This window comes from Bombus vosnesenskii, unplaced genomic scaffold, assembly GCF_011952255.1.
Source record: "Bombus vosnesenskii isolate JDL3184/JDL3185 unplaced genomic scaffold, Bvos_JDL3184-5_v1.1 scf7180000013276, whole genome shotgun sequence".
NCBI classification, from domain to species: Eukaryota; Metazoa; Arthropoda; class Insecta; order Hymenoptera; family Apidae; genus Bombus; species Bombus vosnesenskii.
In genome coordinates this window covers 885,198-904,079 of record NW_022882934.1, presented here as the reverse complement: position 1 = coordinate 904,079, position 18,882 = coordinate 885,198, and the positions used below count along the sequence as shown (strand labels likewise).

The 18,882-nt window shown below is 37.8% G+C and overlaps 1 protein-coding gene and 1 long non-coding RNA gene across 7 annotated transcripts in view; one reads left to right on the top strand and one right to left on the bottom strand.

The window, feature by feature from the left end:
- LOC117231953 (tensin-1-like) overlaps window positions 1–18,882 on the top strand; it is a 277,151-nt gene that overhangs the window by 211,578 nt on the left and 46,691 nt on the right. The window contains exon 1 of one of the 6 annotated variants that reach the window (XM_033490982.1): window positions 16,548–17,828. The exons of the other annotated variants lie outside the window; for them this stretch is intronic. Coding sequence (XP_033346873.1) covers window positions 17,604–17,828 — 225 coding nt within the window. The 5' untranslated portion in view covers window positions 16,548–17,603. Of the gene's footprint in view, window positions 1–16,547; window positions 17,829–18,882 lie in introns of those variants that run through there. 6 annotated transcript variants of the gene reach the window in all.
- On the bottom strand, window positions 13,088–16,574 carry LOC117231962. The gene is made up of 2 exons (XR_004493048.1): window positions 16,438–16,574; window positions 13,088–15,621 (listed from the first exon to the last, which is right to left on the bottom strand). It is a non-coding gene; the product is annotated as an uncharacterized LOC117231962 (long non-coding RNA).

Genomic DNA, 18,882 nt, shown 5'->3' with positions numbered 1-18,882 from the left:
CGCGAGCATACGTATGCATACTACATAGATACATATGTATATGCGCCCATTGACTTCTCATGTGTATCAATTATTCAGTTGAGTGTCTCCTTGAATAATTCATCGACGTTTTAGTTATAAGTTCAGCTGAAGTGGTGTTTGCAACCCGTTTACCTTCGTATATAGTATACAGTCACATTTCGAACCCTATGTCACGTTCCAGGAAAAAGAAATTCCTGTTCACCTGCTCTTTCATTATTGTCGATACACGTATCTATATGTCGAGCATGTGTGTTTGTGTATTGGCCGATAGGAATTCTGCGTAAACGACATCGGCAGAATAAATTTACTGTGTACATTACATAGAAACCTTGACCATTGATATCCAATTATCGCATTTCTTTAAAAAATGTATATATTTACCAAGATATCAACAAACATACGATATAGTGTTCTTTGTTGTTGATTTACTTTGATTTTAGTAAAATTTTATATTTATAATATATAATATATATATTTATATTTATAATATAATACACCAGATAGTATTATTTATTTGTATGGTTAATTCATTTCATTCTCATTTGAAAAATATTTCCTTATATTTTATTTATATTTATATTTCCTTATATGTAATTTCGTATGAATTTTATAAAACATTATTCAACAAAATTTGTATTTTCTAAATTTTTGTAAAGAACTATCATTTCAGATTGTATTCTATAAACGCTACTACTTACTTTTATCATTTTCATATCTATGTAAAGTGCAACACGTCCAAAAATTATGTTATTCTTGTTTGTTTTATCTTATGAAAGTGATTTTATCATCTCGTCCTACTACTTCCTTATCACGTTTGCAATTAAGTGTGCTTACCTCGTATCATTTCGTGTAGTATTTACCATAATTATTTCGCTATATGTAGTAGAATCTGTGCAAGTTGCAAACATTCTCTGCTAGATCTTGAAAGAAATTTCACTATACTTATACAAACCTACGTGTTTCTACATATTAAGATGAACCGTATCGTACAATATAATTTTAGAGGAAAACCAAACTCGAAGTTCTATCGCAGGAAATGCATATTCTTTTCTATAATTCTTTCTAATACAATGGCTACAAAAACGATTTGCACAGACTTGCACTTATTATAACATTTACATATCAAATTTTATATCATTTAGCAGTAGTTTCATATTGCTACAAACAATTTGATGTGATTGAAAAGAAAATATAGAGCCCGACGAAAAGATAACTTGATTTTCTCAAAAAACGAAGCCTCCGCCGCATTTTTGTTATGTTTGATTTTCGTCATACTTCAGTGGAAAACAAGAGTATATGCAAATACTAGACCGCGGATATTTATGCAAATTCATATATACACGACTAAAAAGGTGGAGCCCATGCGGAAAACTATTTCACGCAATAAATACTCTAACAAGTACTGTATTCTAAATATTTCATCCTTTTTTCCATATTACATGCAATCTGTACATTTTCGCACCTTTGGTCATAACGCATAAAAACCCGCATCCTGGGCAATATTTTTCATGACCACCGTATATTTACGAAACAAGTAAAACGATTACTACGTTATTCAATAAATGCGTTGGACGAGTGTCGATACACGTGAAGCACCAAAGACGAAACTGCATCTCCTCGAGACCATTAACGCGCAAGTATCAGATACGAGTACGTCCTTGTACGTATGCATGCGTATATACGTATACATCTACACACGTACGCGATATCTGACGCGACTCTCTACATTTAAAGCGAATGTCGCCGAGCTTCCGTTTCCGCGATCCTTCGATGTACCAAGCGAAAGCGTCTTCTTGTTATCTGGAAGATTCCGCTGTCTGCCTAAGGCCTCGATATTCGTTGGTAACAAAGAAGACCGGGATGGATTCTTTTTCTTCGGGGTTAGTAAGAGTGGCAGCTTGGTTGAACGAAGAACTCGGAAGACTCGGGGATAGGGGATGGTTATAGTAGACTTTGCACTTGGAACTTTACGGTTGGTCTGTGCCAGGCGTTTAGTCAATCCTAATGGCACTCTTCGGATTAAAGTTGAAACACCTTCCGGTGAATTAAGAAGAACGTGGTCGTCCGTGAGACTCGCGAGTGGCAAACGATAGCGCGTATAAGAGCAACGCCTCTTCTCGCGGGTTTCTGGGAAACGACAGACGTCGGCGACGAATTAATCGAAAGATCTTAGCACCGGATTCGAGGGTGTCTCGTCGCTTGGCACGAGCTCGCCAATTTGCGCTCTCGCTTCAACCGCTTTTCAACGATCCTTCCCAAACGATAACGTTCCGCTGCATAGATTACTGTCTAGATACTGTTATTGTTAACGATACCCGATACCATTTTCGCCTCTATTAGCTACTACATCGCTGGTTAATAGAGAATGCTCATGGAATACGTTCGCCGGTGTAATTGGAATGCATCGCGAGTGCTTTCCTATTGTGTGGATTATTGGAATCGCTGAAGGGAGAAAGAAAATCGACAAAGGAGGAGATAGCAGGTTCGATTGTTAAAATGGTTTACTGAAATTACCTGGCTACTTGCTAACACGAACACACGTGAGTTACAGCTAGAGAGATACTTCGCTTCAGAAACGTACATTTTTTAATCGATTCTTTGCTATGGTTTAAGTTCAATGTTAATCTTTTAACGGTGTTGGAAAATTTAATTACGTCTTAAATATCATCGTACATGTCGTACGTATCGTTAGCTTTAATATCATACATCTTTTGCATGTAGGAAATCTTGAGGATAAAGGTGCATTCTAAATTCGTTGTTATTTTATCGCGCTATGAAAGAGGGTTGATATTTCGAACGTGTTTTGAATCGCGTATGTAGCGCAATATTTAAAAGTGAATCGTTTCATAATGTATAAGCTACAAGTGCGTTGCTTATCACACGCGAGAAAACAAACTTGAATATTTTTTTTATTCGTTTCGGCACGTAACGCTGCGTGATATTCAGTGATATTTTAATTCCTTTACAAGAACGCCAACAGGGTAAAGCTGCCTTCCAGGAAAATACGTAACATGTCACCGTCTTAACAAGTTCAGGGAATAAAGCCCAGTCGTTGCGTGTGGTCAGGATCGAGCATCGTATTTTACTTTTTGCGATTAAAAATTATTATGATTAACATAGAGGTACAAGAGCAACTTGAGATTTCGTTCTTAACATGCTTCCCACAGCGTGATTTGCGAGGCTGTTATGATAAGAAGAAAAAAATATGAGTTCCTGTCAGAAATACCTAACTGTACATTGAAAAAGCTGTATGCGCGTGTCATACGTAGCCGACGTTTTGTGCACCGGTGAATTTGTTTTGACGTGTTTTTGCTTCAATCGAGAAATTTCCTTATTAACTTATCATACGTTTAATATTTCCTTTTGGAAGGAAATGTGAACGAGATCCTTTTGCCGAAAAATATTTTCAAACGCACGCGCGTATATTTCTATCTTAATCAGCCCGTTAGTGCGAAGAATTTACGTTTGCTGGTCGTATTTACTGGAATTCTTTACGAGTGGAATATATAAATAACAAAGATCTATATTAAAATTCCTGCAGAAATTATTTAAACAACAAATTCCATACTGTAAACCTATAGACGGTTGTGATTGGAAGAAAATCTCTGTTCCATATGAATTGTATTTAATTAATTACATTTGAAAATAATGTACCAATATTCATACAGGTACACGACGACTAAACGATTATTTAAAATAGTATTAAAAATGTAAAGTGTATAAATTGTACGTAATGAATGATTATTTAAAATAAACCATACATAAATCGTATATAATATTATAGGTACCACCTTAAGAGAAATGTAATGTCTAACATAATTAATTACTGATTTTTTAAAGATCCGTAGATATATTAAGAATCCTTCAAGATTCGAATAAAAAAGTCTTTCGTCTATTCTCTGTAGCCTATCGCATGCTTCATGAAACACCATCAAAAACGCAATAAGTAAGTTGGTCTGCTTAATACGAACTAATAATTACTTTTCTCCTTGCCTTCTGTAAAATTTCGATCGTTCCATTCAAGGCTAACTCTCGCAAGTATCGTCGGCGTTCGGCTGAAACGTAGAATTAAATTTTTCCGCGAACTTGAAAACAAGTTTCGGATCTCATTTCCGAAGCGAATTCCACGTTCGATGAACACTTTGCGCGTTCACTTCATCCGTGGCACAATGCGTCCTGGCTGATCTAAGGATGTTATTCGACCTCCGGATACGACCAGAACAATCAGTTTCACCAACCGTCTTCCTCCTTCCTCGTCCGATCCTCCGCTGCCATTGCTGCTGCTGCTGCTTCTGCTCCATGTCGCTGTTCCTCTAACGAAAGAGAAAAAAACGAAATAAGGCAGCGCGTGCAAAGAGAGACGATCAAGATGGCGAAGAAGGAAGAACGTAACGATGGAATTCAAGGTATTTTCTTGTCATTCCGAAACGACCACGCGGCCCATTGAACTCTTTATTTACTCGGCAGCTTTCGAGAGAGGAAGTCTCTCGAGCGAGACGTGAAGTGGACCGTCTTCGGTACTGATCGCTCGGAACCACTCTGACAACTCTTATCGCGGACACACTGACGACCACACTCTCGCTCGTAGCTCCACGATCATTCCGGAATTCTCTTCAAACATCAGCTGAATGTTGCCACCGGGCAGTCTTAATTAACCTTTTATAGCTGTTAATAAATTACCTTACCTATTCGTTTAATCTTTCCACCTTTTTTTTTTTCAAATCATCGAGGAATTCGAGTGACGCGCGTAGCGTCATCCACGTCTACAAGACATTAAAGAAAATTTAGTAATCGTTATGTCCAGGATACGTCCGGGACGCTGTTCGTATTCGTTGCTACGATTAAATGTTCTGTTATTTATTAGGAAGTATTGGTGAACAGTGCAGGTTCGTAGCGGATGCTTCAAGTTACGCGATGCGCAACGATATGCGTAAATGAATATTGAAACAGGAAACGTCGATAGCGTTCGTTCGCTGTAAATTTCAAGATATTTCCCCTACATAATTTTACGGAAGCTTTTAATATATTTCATTGTATATTTTTCTACCGCGTCTGCGGATACAATAAATTTGTTATAAGTCGCACGTTAATAGGTTTTCAGACAGGAATGTATTTTTCTAAATTTTTGGCATTTGTAAAGTGAGATATTCCCGCTACCCTCAAAACTTCCAAGTGCGTGTTTCCAGCGTATATTCTCTATTTATTATTTCCTTTGTTATTATTTATCGTTATAAGTAACTACTTCGTGAAATTGTTTAAATTACTACTTTGGTGATTTTAAATGAATTACAGCAAGGAACAAGAATAATTAATTTTCTTATGTATTTTCAATTTATATATGTATGTCGTTTTCAAACTACAACCCGAACAGAACTACAACAACTTCCTTATAAAAATAGTTGGCCTTCCTGTCGAAAATTTAATTCATCGAATAATCGTACATAAAATATAACGGGACGTATGGAGAATTATAGCCGGAGTGTACTGCGATTTTTAAAAATCTTTCTTCATAATATACTGATACGTTTCGCATCCGATATTACATTATATCCAAGTGGGTATTTCTTTTTATAACGACGAGCATAAGAATAATTTGCATGTATGATACATGACCTATAATCTCTTGCATAGGCATCATTCGTATGATCTCCTTGACGGGGGAAAAAATACCCACTCTCCGGAATGGTTTAACATTATATAATTTTAAATTGTTGAAAATAGATATGAAAAAAACTTATTTGCAGCCTACAACCGTATAACCATAAAGCATAACTTTGTTTTATACATGCTCGTTTTAAAATTGAACGTTACGTTGCCACGTCGAGACGAAACGCTTGCTAAATCTTCATTAAATGCTGAATCAGTGTCCCTGCCGTCGCTTCATCTTTCTTTAATCTTTTATGAAGAGACTGAAATAGCTGAGGTTTTTATTTCGTTTTCGTGTACGGTAGCTGATACGATTTCTCATGCGTTCACTCGGAGCACGTCCTGTGCTAACAGTCGTCTCGGTGGATTGTTTCTTCATTTTTCACCACGAAGCAAGGAATGTTCGATGTACAGGGCAACTGGTAAAAATAATTCCGGGCCTGTCAGTCAGGCAGTTTTAAACTGCAGGCTATAATTACATTCGTTACGAGGGCAAAGCCTGAGAGGAAAATGGAATTGTATTTTTAAAAGCCGGATAAACACGTAAAAAATAATAAAAATATTTAATCATTAAATGATAAGATGCAAAACGATTTTCGAAGATATAAGATATGCTACAGCTACAAATATTTAATGTACAAAACCATTTCTCCTTGGGAATGGCAATACGAGTATTGTATTTCGAATTATAAAAATTACACGTTCTTTTTATTTTTCATTCGCAACTTTCTGAGTCTCTGCCTCGTATATTGCTTCTGTACACATTTGTATGTTTTCTGAGAACTTTTTCTATTGTCTACGAAATATTTCTCTATTGCAGGCGCTAATAATCCGACGGCTCGGTTTCTTCCAACGAGAAATAGTTAATAATAAGAATCGACAGAAATATTCATTAGCAAAGCGCAAAGAATTAAAAGGAAGAGGATTGAATGCGGAGAAATTCAGATTAATGAAAAGCGGGATGAATGTAGGATAGCGTTCTATCGCTGTGAAAGAATCTACAACTAGATTGAAAACACAGAGTATTGAGTGATCCTAGAACTACCATTTTATGGAAATATTATTTTAAACTGCGCGAGGATTATGAATAACGAATGCTCTGAATTCGAGGAACTTCATTATCCTTCTGGCTGAAAAAAGCAGATTTGTTAGAAAATTGAAAAAAAGGAACAACAGAATACAAGGGTTCGTCGTCTAGAATTAAACTCTTTTTGATCATGCTCCCGTATTATCCACAATTACGTAAAATGTCTTCCAGGTCTTCCTCGGTCCAGTGTTTTGTCGTTTCTTATTTTCTACGTAATTACTTGAGATCTCGTTTCAAGTACGAGTGCGTTGCCAACTCCGTTGCCCCTCTATCGCTCCCTTTTCGAACAACGATGTCATTATTCTTCATCGCGCCCAGTTTCTTCCGGTAAATGATCCTTTATAACGAAGAAGAGTTCTAACCTTGTTGCGTTCCAAGCAGAGAAAGGAACAAAAAAACAAAAGGAAAAAAAATGCAAGGAAACTTTCTTCCACGTATTGAAAGTCTTCCGCATTGCACGATAAAAGGTAATATTGTGGTTTTTGTGGTTTAGCCCGATGTCAAAAGCGCGACTGCTGATAACGGTGTAATCTCAACTAAGCTCTCATAACGATCGCTTGGCAATGGCCGTGATGTCCAATGCCAGCTTCGTGCACCTGCAGTAATGGCAGTTACTTTTCATAGGCAGTTGCATCCGCGGCGAATAGTCGCGTGCGAAAGTTGAATAAAAAACCACCTGTTCCATTCCATCGGTCGCTTACTATCATTTCCTTTCCGAGATATTACCACAACGTCTAAGGTTGGGAACAATATTTACCGGAGATGTAAATCATCGTGGAATACTTGTGAAGTTTAAGTTCACGTTTTCTGGAAACCACAAAAGAAGAAGGAAATCATCGTTAACGGAGAATATTACAGCTTTGTCACAAAATTATTTCTTATTACTGTTCGTATTTATATCGCATTTATCTTACGTAATATTGCATAATACATAATCTTATATGATCTTACATAAAGATATGTATTCTTGTAAAGAAACAAGGAATAAATTTATTCAGAAAATTTATTGCCTAAAAAAGATGCAAAAGAATATATTTTTCCATTATCTAATATACTCCTGTTTTTATAAAACTAGCATACATAGGATGAAGAAATGTTATTTATAAAAAGAAGTTAAACTATGGCACAACAATGACAATACCCGCACTATCGTTCGACGATCAAAGTTTCCAATCTGTACTTCGGTATTCAACCACGTGAACTGAACTTCCTTTATCGTGAGCGTATTCTACATTCGTGGCAATAGAACCACGGTTCTATCGGTTGAAGGAAAAATTTTGTACCAGCGACGATAAGTTACGCATTCAAAGAAGGTACGACACATCGGTGGCAGTAGTATGTGGTAGTTATAGCAAGAACGCCATAAAATGTAACTGGTACCTGGTCGACAGTGAGCATCGATAAAAAATCAGGTTAATCTCGATATTTTCACGAAAAAATAGATCTCATTACGCGAAACGTGCAAGAATTGTATGTATATCTTCACGAACTAAATTTATGTAAGTTTGATCGTGTTATTACAAAACTTCGGATATTCATAGAATTTCATAGTTTTGAGAACATGACTGATGAAATGGAATATAAAAGTAGAGATGTGTTTCATCCAACAAATATTATAACGAATATTTTACTTTGAGCATTCTTTACATTTTTATATATCATATTTACTCGATACTGTGATTAAAAAATTAAATGGAACAACGTGATAAATTTTCTTGGTTTGTCCACGAAAATTCCGAAACTGACATTATTGAAAAATTTATCTATTTCTTATGTTTCATTAATAGTAATAGCAATTTTTGTCTTGAAACTTTTTTAAGATGGCATTAATATGCAATGACACAGTAAAGTATTCATCAACTTATGGAACGTATGGAACTTTATAGTTTCCTTACTAAAAAATGAATTGCTTAATTGGTCTGATTTTCATAGAGTTTTGATAGAAGGCATATATTAAAAACAAATATTGCGGTAAAATATATTTATTCCTGTTGTCTATAATGTACTATTAAGAAACTTATTTTCAAGAAATTTCTCTTATCCATAATGTATAAGCATACATATTTCATCGTAAGAACCTGATACGCTTTTGATTTTAGTAAAAGATAAAAATAAAGGAAGAATCCGGTTCTGTCCAGGCTGATGGTTAGTCATATAAAGGAAAGTTACGCTTAAAATCGAAACTACGCAACATCCTTAATAAAGTATTGAAATTTCACTACATTTTGTAACTGTTTTATGTTTTATGCTCTATTCTATTGAAAATTACAGATTCAAACAATTTATATAAAAAATAAGATATAAAAGAAGCTTGTCTTGCTATGAAAATACGAAACTATCAAAACGCGTGCATATGATATATTTCACATATTGTTTAGCCATAAGTATATGCTACTGTAATCAGACAATTTGTATCATTTACCATTTCATCGAAAAATTTTAATATTATTATTAATCGTTGTAATCAAGTAATCAATACGTTTAACTTACGTGGACAAATTGTAATACTAAAAGTTAGAAAGCATAATGACGTAACTTGCGAGATAAGCTGAGAGTAATTGTGTAATAGACTACCGTACTGTACGCCAATAAATTGTTCATTTCAAAAGGACACGGTATCTTAATTAACTGATGCATATATTCTGCAATGCTACTGGGGAAAAAATTAAATGTTATTGGAAAGTAAGTATTTAAATATTGTTCGATTCCTAAAGTAAATTGTTTCCAAACTATAATATCTATTGTTATAGAAAAGCACAAAATTGATTAAAAAGTTGAATGGTAGAAAACATACATTTGTAATACTTTTTATTTATTAATATAGTTATTTATTAAGAAAGAATCGTGCAACGTCGTTTTCTTAAATAAATTTCTTAGCAATCGTAAACCCTCTAATTAATTATGGATATTTTTAATTTCATGGGAACTTTCTCTACAAATTCTCTGTTTGCTGCGGTAACTATATCCATGTATACTTGATGAAAGGAAACTTATGATACAGCATTTGGTTTTAAGATATCGTCTTGTGTGCAAGTGATATTTCAATGGTTGCGTTTAAGCGCGATCAATGCTACAACATTGGTAAGACTTGACTAATGAAGGTACATGTTCGTTTCGTAATCACGAACTACAGATATAAATGTTTGATGTTGATATGATCTGTCGGCTCGAAACTTTCCTTTCAACATATCTATATTTCATTTACCTATAGAAATCGAAATACAAATAAATGTAACGCGGTTTGTGAAATATTTCATAAATATTATTTTTCAAGTAAACTTACACTACACAGACTGTTACGAAATAACGACTGGATACCTTTAATTGGACAAAGAGAAACAACGATGGCACAAAGAAACGATTAAGCTCTCTTCAATTTCGGAACGATAGATGAAAGGTTTTAATTAAGGAGGGCAGTGTGGCAATTGTAGAGTTAAATCGAAGGTTTCAGTGGAGCATTTACTAGAATTTATGTCTGGAAAAACAAGAAAAAATGGATACAGCAGGTAGCTTCTTGGTGCGACGATATCAGCCAGCGGGTACGTACTCCAATACTGGCCACTGTTGCCTTGGAATGAGGTTGACCTTGGCATTCTCGTACAGATAATAGTGGTACCTAGTTGGTGGCTGCGTACGCTCCCCTCTTTTCGATGTCGTACCCTCATTTCACTTCTTGCTACCTCACCCCGTAGCTACATCAGCGCCTACCGAGAAATGGAATAAATCGAACGACCACGGACTCGCTTTGGCTTTCTATTCGTGACGATCATGACGAGTTTTCCTGGTGAGACCGTGGCTGCACGCGATCCACCTAGTACGCAACGCATTTGTTGAAAGAGACAGAAGATTTGATCGACGATGAACGATTCTCGCGAACGGTAAGAAGCTCCTACGGTCGACTGTCCTGTCACGAACAACGCTCCAACGAATGACTAACAGCCGACTTTAATTTTCTTATTCCGTCTGCGATATCAGCTTCTCGCCAACGCGACGCGGCTCTCGTGGAAAATATGAAGGATTGAGACGCGAAGTCGTTGAACGCGCCACTCTACGCTTGACCACCGAAGGAGCATAAATTTTACAACCAATAGTAATGCATTCGAAACGGTGCTCGTTCTACCAACTTTTAGTAAAGCTATTTGCGTACACCTCCGCCCATACGACGCAGACGAACAAGAGACAGTCTGACAAACCACTAGGAAACTTCGTTAAACTTCATTTGGAATCTTTGGCTAAACTAAAGGACGCATATAGTTATACTTAATAGTCTTTGTACTTAATAGTCTGCTACCTATGGGGAAGACTTTAGATCTCGAGATTCGAGTTGAGAGAGTCGAGGTTTGGCTGTGTGCTATTAGCTTTAAAAATAATTGGACGTCAAACAGGAGTATCTCGGCCTAATAGCAAGCTCGGAGGTGGTTAAACATGCTGATACCGTTCAAACAGGCTCGCTAAACAGAGATTGAAGGGAGAGCTTGAAAGCACAGGTTGATAAGGCATCCCGGCTGTTGAGACCGTTAGAAGGAACAGACCAGAGCGCCACGCCGCGACGCGGCTTGCAGGACGCGAGTCGCGTGGAGGCGTGCGACTACGTAAGGTATGCAGCCTCGGGTCTTTCTGTAGCTTTTTATTAGCTCTGCTTGGCCCTTTCCTCCGTCGATTACGACGAAGAAAACGAACACGCCGCCGATGCCCGCGACAAAAAGTAACATCCTTATCTTTTGTCGCGAATTCAACCTTCGACACCAAGCTCGAAGATCTACCGAAATTGCACGTGAGATTGTTTCGTCGATACAACATATATGTGATATATACGTGGGAAGCAAATTCTGCAAGATCTATGACCATGCATTGCCAAGCTCTTACGCAGCAACCGAGTTAAACGCACTGAGTTACACAAGATTTATATACACTGCATGTAACATTTGTATGGTGTTCGTTTAGACGACAGAATAAACAATTTGCGTTACGTATGAAAGGTTTGATCGTATTAAACATCGAGCACAAAATTGAATGGAAATTGAATGCAATTTATATGATATTAGCGAATTGTAAACTATAGACACATTTTACAACTTCACTCGAGACGCTTGATCTTTCGATACGTTATTCAAACAGTATATGTATATTTAAATAATTAAAATACATACAGCATGTTTTATACACATACGTACAACGTTCTGAAATTGAACAAATATTTACATTTCGTTATAACGATTTGTCAATATACGTAAGTTGCACGCTTCGACAAGTTTCAGGATTTCACGAATCTCGTAACTTTTCGTACGTCTGTAGTACACATATATCGTTTTTACGAGAGTAAATTTTCCACTCACACCGTATGACGATGCTACAAATTTGTACAACGCATTGCCCATCGGTGTAACATTTCTAACATGTTCGCTACGTGTCGAGAAGAGCGGCGGTAGACAGTAATTTTCGTTGGTCGTAATAAAATTCAGCGAGAAGACAGGAAATCGTTGACGATTTCTCGTTGGGAACTTCGTTGAATCTTAACGCGTGATCTGCATAAACGATCGCGCGGAATATTATCCTCGAACCTCCTTCCAGTCCACGGCCGAAGAAAGGGTATCGAGTGATTTATTCCGGCGTTAGGAGCGCGCCTTAAGGTTTCGTGAAATTCACGCCGAGCACGACGACCAAGTGGAATCTCTTGTACATTAAATTAGCCAGGGTTGACGATTAACTCAGGATCATTTACGAGCTCTGGCTACCGGCGAGCCGTACTACCTTTACTACCTCGTATCCGTCCACCCCGTTTTCCGCGGTAACTGCGGTAATTGAATTTGAGAGCAGCTCCCGTATTCCTAACTCGACTTTCTGTTTATACCGGAAAAAAAAAAGAACTTGATAGCTCGTCCAACGAAATTCCGGACCTCGCGAATCTTAAAAATATATGATTACACGACATTTTCCCTTGCGTCTCGATTATTTAATGTTCTGTAATTGAAAACTGTTTGCAATTCATATCGCGAAGGTTTACTTTGTTAACAGAATGTTACATCGTTTACAGGAGAATACCATCTACATTTTTATTATCTACTTTATTACTGACCAGGTGATCGACTTGCTTGCGTAAGTTCGTAGAAATTACACGTTACGACGTAATATTTGAATTTTCAATTATCCTCCTTTACTTGTTATTACTTTGAATTTTGTACATTGATTACCACGAAACTGTTGTTAATTTTCATGGGCGGACGGTGTAACGTAGTTCTTAAACCAGTATCCTATGTAAATCGAGAAAGAATTATCCGACTTGCATATTGTAACTTGTAGAAGCACGTATTTAACGCTTTTTCTTCCCGAAAGCATCGATACTCGTAAATCCGCGATTACACGACATTTTCCCATTTATCTCGATAACCGAAAAGTTCTGTGTAATTTATAGGCTACTTTCTTATGTATGCGGCTTATCTCTTGTTACACGCATCTATCTTTTTATCTTCGTCGAAACTCCACACCTTGTGAATAATGGCGTTATTACGAAGACATCGGTAAAAGTGTTCCAATAAAACTTATCTCGGCACAATAAGTTATTTTCTACCTAATGTTAATGGTCCTATAATTTGTGTAAACTCTAAGAACATTTGTATACGTAGCCAGGATTTATAATCCTGTAGAGTTTGAAAATTTTCATGACATTTATTTTAGAAATACCAGCTAATCCAATAGATTGAAACTGTTTTTTTTTTTTTTCATAAATATAAATTTCAGTGTCTATCGATTATTTCTTGGATTTTTATCTCATTTACTTGATATAATATATGTACGTATGTTTACAGAAAGCTGTATACGATACGTTCTTGTCATTTTCGTAGCAACCTCTCTTTTCCTTTTTTTACTTAATATTTAACGTCAATGAAACTACAAGATTATTAGGAAACAGCTTGCGACAGGTATTATTCTTTCCATCGTTCATTTATTTGTAATTTCTCTATCGCGGAAGAAACTACAATATTTAACGTTGATGAAATATTTAACTTTACCAGATAATATAGTTTGCGCGGATGAAATTTTACAATTTCCACACTGTAATAAAATTATCAGTTGTAACATCTTCTATACGAGTGTCTATGTCCAAATAAATTTTTTAACAACCTTTTTCTTTAAAAAAATCACTATCTCAAGAATACACGACTACATTACGTTGTAACAAAAATTTGTTAAAACTAATGTAGTAAATTATAAGAATTATATATTATCCTTCACAATTTTTTAACATAAATACCATTGAAAAAATGAAATAGAGAAGTTCAATAAGTCTGCTCAAGATCTGAATGTATATCGTAAAATCGTTTACATTCTGCATGGAGCCGAATGACAACAAATAGAATAATGTAATTTTATTATATTGATACATCGAAAATTAATAAGATTATTATTATACTATTGAATATATGATTTCTTTATAGCTCAGCGTTTTTCCTAAAATGTTTTGAAAATTTCCTAATGATTTCTTAAGTTTGTTTAAGTTTCTATGTGTGTCGGAATACATATAACCACATTCGATTATATCACATTTTGTACGTGTATATGTGTACATACATGGACATTCAATGTTCATACGTATTGCCAAATTCGTGAACTTATACAACCTAATATTTTATCGTATTTAGCATTCTAAACATTTACAGGTTTTCTACTGATTTTCTCGTAGCAGAGACGTCGAACTATCTCAAAAACGCGCCACTGCATTACATTGCGTTTACCTGTGTGTATAAAATATAAATAGCTTTAGAAAGTTCAATCGCGGGAAAATACGTACGTTTACAGTGCACCTCCATAACGGTTGAAGTGCCCATTGAAGAGTGGGCGCATCAATAAAAGAAGCTCCCACATCTACTATACGTTTAATACATTCAATTTCTCGACTCATGACTGTATTCACAAAGTCAATTATAAAATAGCGCTAAACATGATATCGGCTACTTTCTCCGTGTACCTATGGAATCCGTCGATCTAACGGTACTCACGCTGCCTGCGACAATCGCGACAATTGACCCGCGTCGATTCTTCCGAATTGCCGCGGCTCGAGAGAGAGAATGCTCGGTTTAACGATGGCCGATTTCACGATCGGGAAGATCGACTTGGACGGCACCTCCTTTCGGAACGAGGTTTGCGAACCAAAGAAAAAGACAAAAAATGCACGAAAAGATGGAACGCGCGGGACCTTACCCTTGTTTGCGAACCGCGCGTCGATCGATCCTCGATCGATGACGTCGCGGATGTCGTGCACGAAGTGGAAGGTATCAAGAGTAACGTCCGTGGTCCGACACGAGTCCACGATCGTGTGCCGGCAGGAGGTCAAAGAACGCGAATCGCAAACTCATGCGATCGGCGCGTTGCGGCCTCTCTCGAGAACGGCTCTGGCTGTGCGAAAGCAGGACAAGGAGAGCGGCCAGATGCAAAGGCTGACAAGGAAGAAGATAGCTGGTATTCGCCAGCTGCCGTTGAACGTGTTCAATGCCGCAGTTGGAGCAAGAAAGCGGTCGGAGAGAAGAGGTCGGTCGGTCGGTCGCTCTGCTGCTCGGTTCCGTGGTCTGGTGGGGGTAGAGCCGTGTGGGCCGCCTGGTGCTACTCCTGCTTCGTGTTCTTCTTTCGACTTCAGTCTCTCTCTATACGTACCGGGAGGTATTGCCATTGCTGGGCCGGCTAGCATGCTCTAGGCAGCTCGTCTCGCTCGAGAGGAGCACCACCTGGATTGGCTTCTGTCAGGTAGGACCGAAACTGCGACGTCCACCAGGGGAAGGGGACACGAAAATTCACCGGCATCTCTTCTCCAGCCATTCCAGTTGACAGTAGAGAGAAGGCACGCGAAGCCTTCTGCCGGCTCGTGAATCGCTCTAGAAAACAGACGTTTTCTAGATTAACCGAATCAACGTGCTCCATTCAAGCTACTCTCTCTTTTTCTATTTCTCTCTCTCTCTCTCTCTCTCTCTCTCTGTGTTTATCTCTCTCTTTCTCTCTTTCTCTCTCTCTCTTCCCGTACCAATCGTTACTTATCATGTACCCGATTTTCCCTTAAAAACTAGTATTGTTCGGTTCTTGGTGTTTAGGAGCTTCAGTGAAATCGTCGTGCCGTAACGAGTATACCTCGCTTCCGAAGGTTGTGCCAGAGAACGGAATGTCGTCACGTTAAAGATCGTCCTTCTACTCGTAAATCTAACTCCGTTCGTATTGCCACGTTCGTATAACGGAGTCGTATCCGGCAGTGCTTGCTCAGTGCAAAGAGAGAAATCGTGTAAAACTGGTAGGGAACTCGAGCTTGCTAGTTGTCTCTACGTTTGGATCAATCGATTCAGGGATGAAGCGAAACGACACGCGGGTATCCCGCGAATATTACTATATGCAACAGTGCAACAGGTAGCATTATCAACGGTAAAGTTCGAGCAACGTAATCGGGCCAATTGGAAAATTTAGGTCAGAGCGATATCTCTAGTCGATTGATTGGCTTTCGTGTCCGTTAGCCGTAAGGATAAAACAGAAGAGAAAAATAGAAGAGTGAAAAGAGCACGAGAAAAAGACGCAAAGTTAACGTGCTAGTGGTAGATGCAAGTATGGTTGACAGTCGACGAGGACGAAGCGAAAGGCAGTTTCGAACTCGTTAACCGGTTTCCACGGATCGGCATGCAGAACGACACTCAGTGAAGACTACATACGCCACGAAGTGGAGCCCTGGATGTTCCGTGCGTGTCCCACGCGTAAAGCGATCGGACCGGTCTACCGGATCAGAGACGGATGATCACCTGCCAACGATAGTATACCTTACAGCGGTACAAGGTGGTACTGGATAATTTTCGAAGACCGTACCAGAGAAGCATGGATACCGCGAAACGCTTTTATTGTACCGATGAATCGGTGCAATATTTATAGTCGTAGTCGTCGATCTACAGAAACGTTTCGCTCCACTTACGGACACGTAGAAGCGATGTTTATGCGACGACTTTAAAATAGAAGAGCAACATACCACGGACGAGATTATTGTTTCAGCGAGTCGAAAACGAGCAACGAGAAGCTATGAAGAAGACATCGACACCGGAAAGAAACACACGTGTCAATCATTGAAACGTGCCTTCCTCGTAGTTCTGTGAAGTATTTTTATTTGTGCGTGATCCAGATTCCTCAGACGATTTTCCTGCATGCATAAAGTGATCGAGACGCATCAGTTGGTTTTCTCAAGTGCTCGGAAGAACGTCGTATTCAGGCAACACCATGGTACCATTATCTTTGCGCGGTTTATCATAGGCTGAGACGGAGTGAATTCCTCGAAAAGTGTGCCTGTTCGCTGATAAGTGAATGAAGGTTTCACTGGGTAGTGCTGAATGCTGTACAGCCGGTATGCCGGTAGTATGCGAATTAGAAAGTGTGCTAGGTGGTGCCGTGGACAAGTGAGTGCCAGTTAAATCGACAGCTTGTTCCGAAGAAAATTCGCGTCTCGAATTGATGTTTGGTCCGATTGACGTTTGTTCAAAGAGTGACCTTCGATCGGTAAGCCACAGATGAAGTATGAAACATCAAGTCATTCGACCGTTTATACTTTCTAATAACGTTCCACCGGTGATATTACTCGTCGAACGAGATGGTAAATTTATTATGAGAACGGTGTGTCATGACGGAGAACCCACGTGTGATTTGCGCGTAATTACTCGGTCGTGTGATGTGTTCGGTTCGTACGGTGAACGGAAAGACAAATATATATTTGTCTAGTGATTAGACAAGTGTGTTGATTTTATTAACCGAAAAAATTGCCAAAATTTGGCAAAGACCGCAAACCGTGCGCTTCGAATCGTGTTGGAGGACGAAGAAGTGCAACGGTCGCCGTGGCATGAGGAGGTTCACACGCAGGCGCAAAATCCTGGCCGCATTCTCTGCGATTATGGGACGCCTTGGTAAAGGCTCGCAGAGCACAACGAGGCCCATCTTCAGGGTACAGTATCGCAAACTAGTAGACGAGTACTCGCAGCAACAGGAACAGCTGAAGTTTATGCCAGCATTACCTGACTACATGTCGTACTGCTGTTGCCGATGTGGTCATACTCAAAAACTAAAAGTAAGTTCTTTTACGTGCATATTCACCTATCATATTTACGTATGCACTAGGATCTGAAATTATCTGAAATCGATCTTCATGATCTTCCATTGATATTTCGTATCATATAGAAAAAAAAATAGTCGCTGAGTAGAGGCAAATTAATCCTTTTTGTACGAATTGGTTTTATGCTACGCATTCACCTCGACGAAGTATTTGAACCGACAAATTATGCGTTCGTGACCTAAATGCGTTTTCGATCTCTTTAGAAAGATCGTAGGTAGGTAATGCAAAAGTTACCAAAGCGTAACACGAATGACGCAAGTATTAATTACGATATAAATTTATTAAATTACCAAAAATATTCAGTTTTTCAGTTACAAAGAAATTTCAATTGTGACACACATTTTTGTTCGAATAAAATGACTGTTGACTTTGTTAAACGTACATAAATTGCAAAATTGTTTCTGATATAATATATGCGTACATACAATGACTCAAGAAAATATTTAACTTAACTTACAACAGAAAAGTTTCTTACAAATACGTATATTGTCCGATTTTTATGAATATATTGTGAAACTTTTTGAAGTTTCATTAACATTGTAATGGAACACGACTGCCGTGATTATTTTGGTAAAATTTGATACCAATCTGAAAATGTGTATAGTATTTACAAGTTATTTGTTGCAAATGTGCAATTAGACGTATAGCGTAGGCTAAAGATAGTCCCACTACAAACATTATGGTTTATTAACGTAATCAATACTCTGATGATCTCTGCAAAATGTATGCTTGCGATAAATATCTTATGATTTCCATGCACATTTTCAAATTCGCTTCAAATTTGACCAATATCTAAAGAAATTTTAAAAACCTTAAAAATAAAAAAGAAAATAAAAATTCTCTGAAATATTCAGAATATTTTCCTAAACCACTGTGTTCATAGTCCGAAAAAAATGGACCTTTCTTATCATATAGGTCATACAAATTCGATAATTGTATCACAAATATGTACTTTTAAAATTACACGACTCAAACAAGTTCTTCCAGAAGAGCGAAAAACTACTTGGTA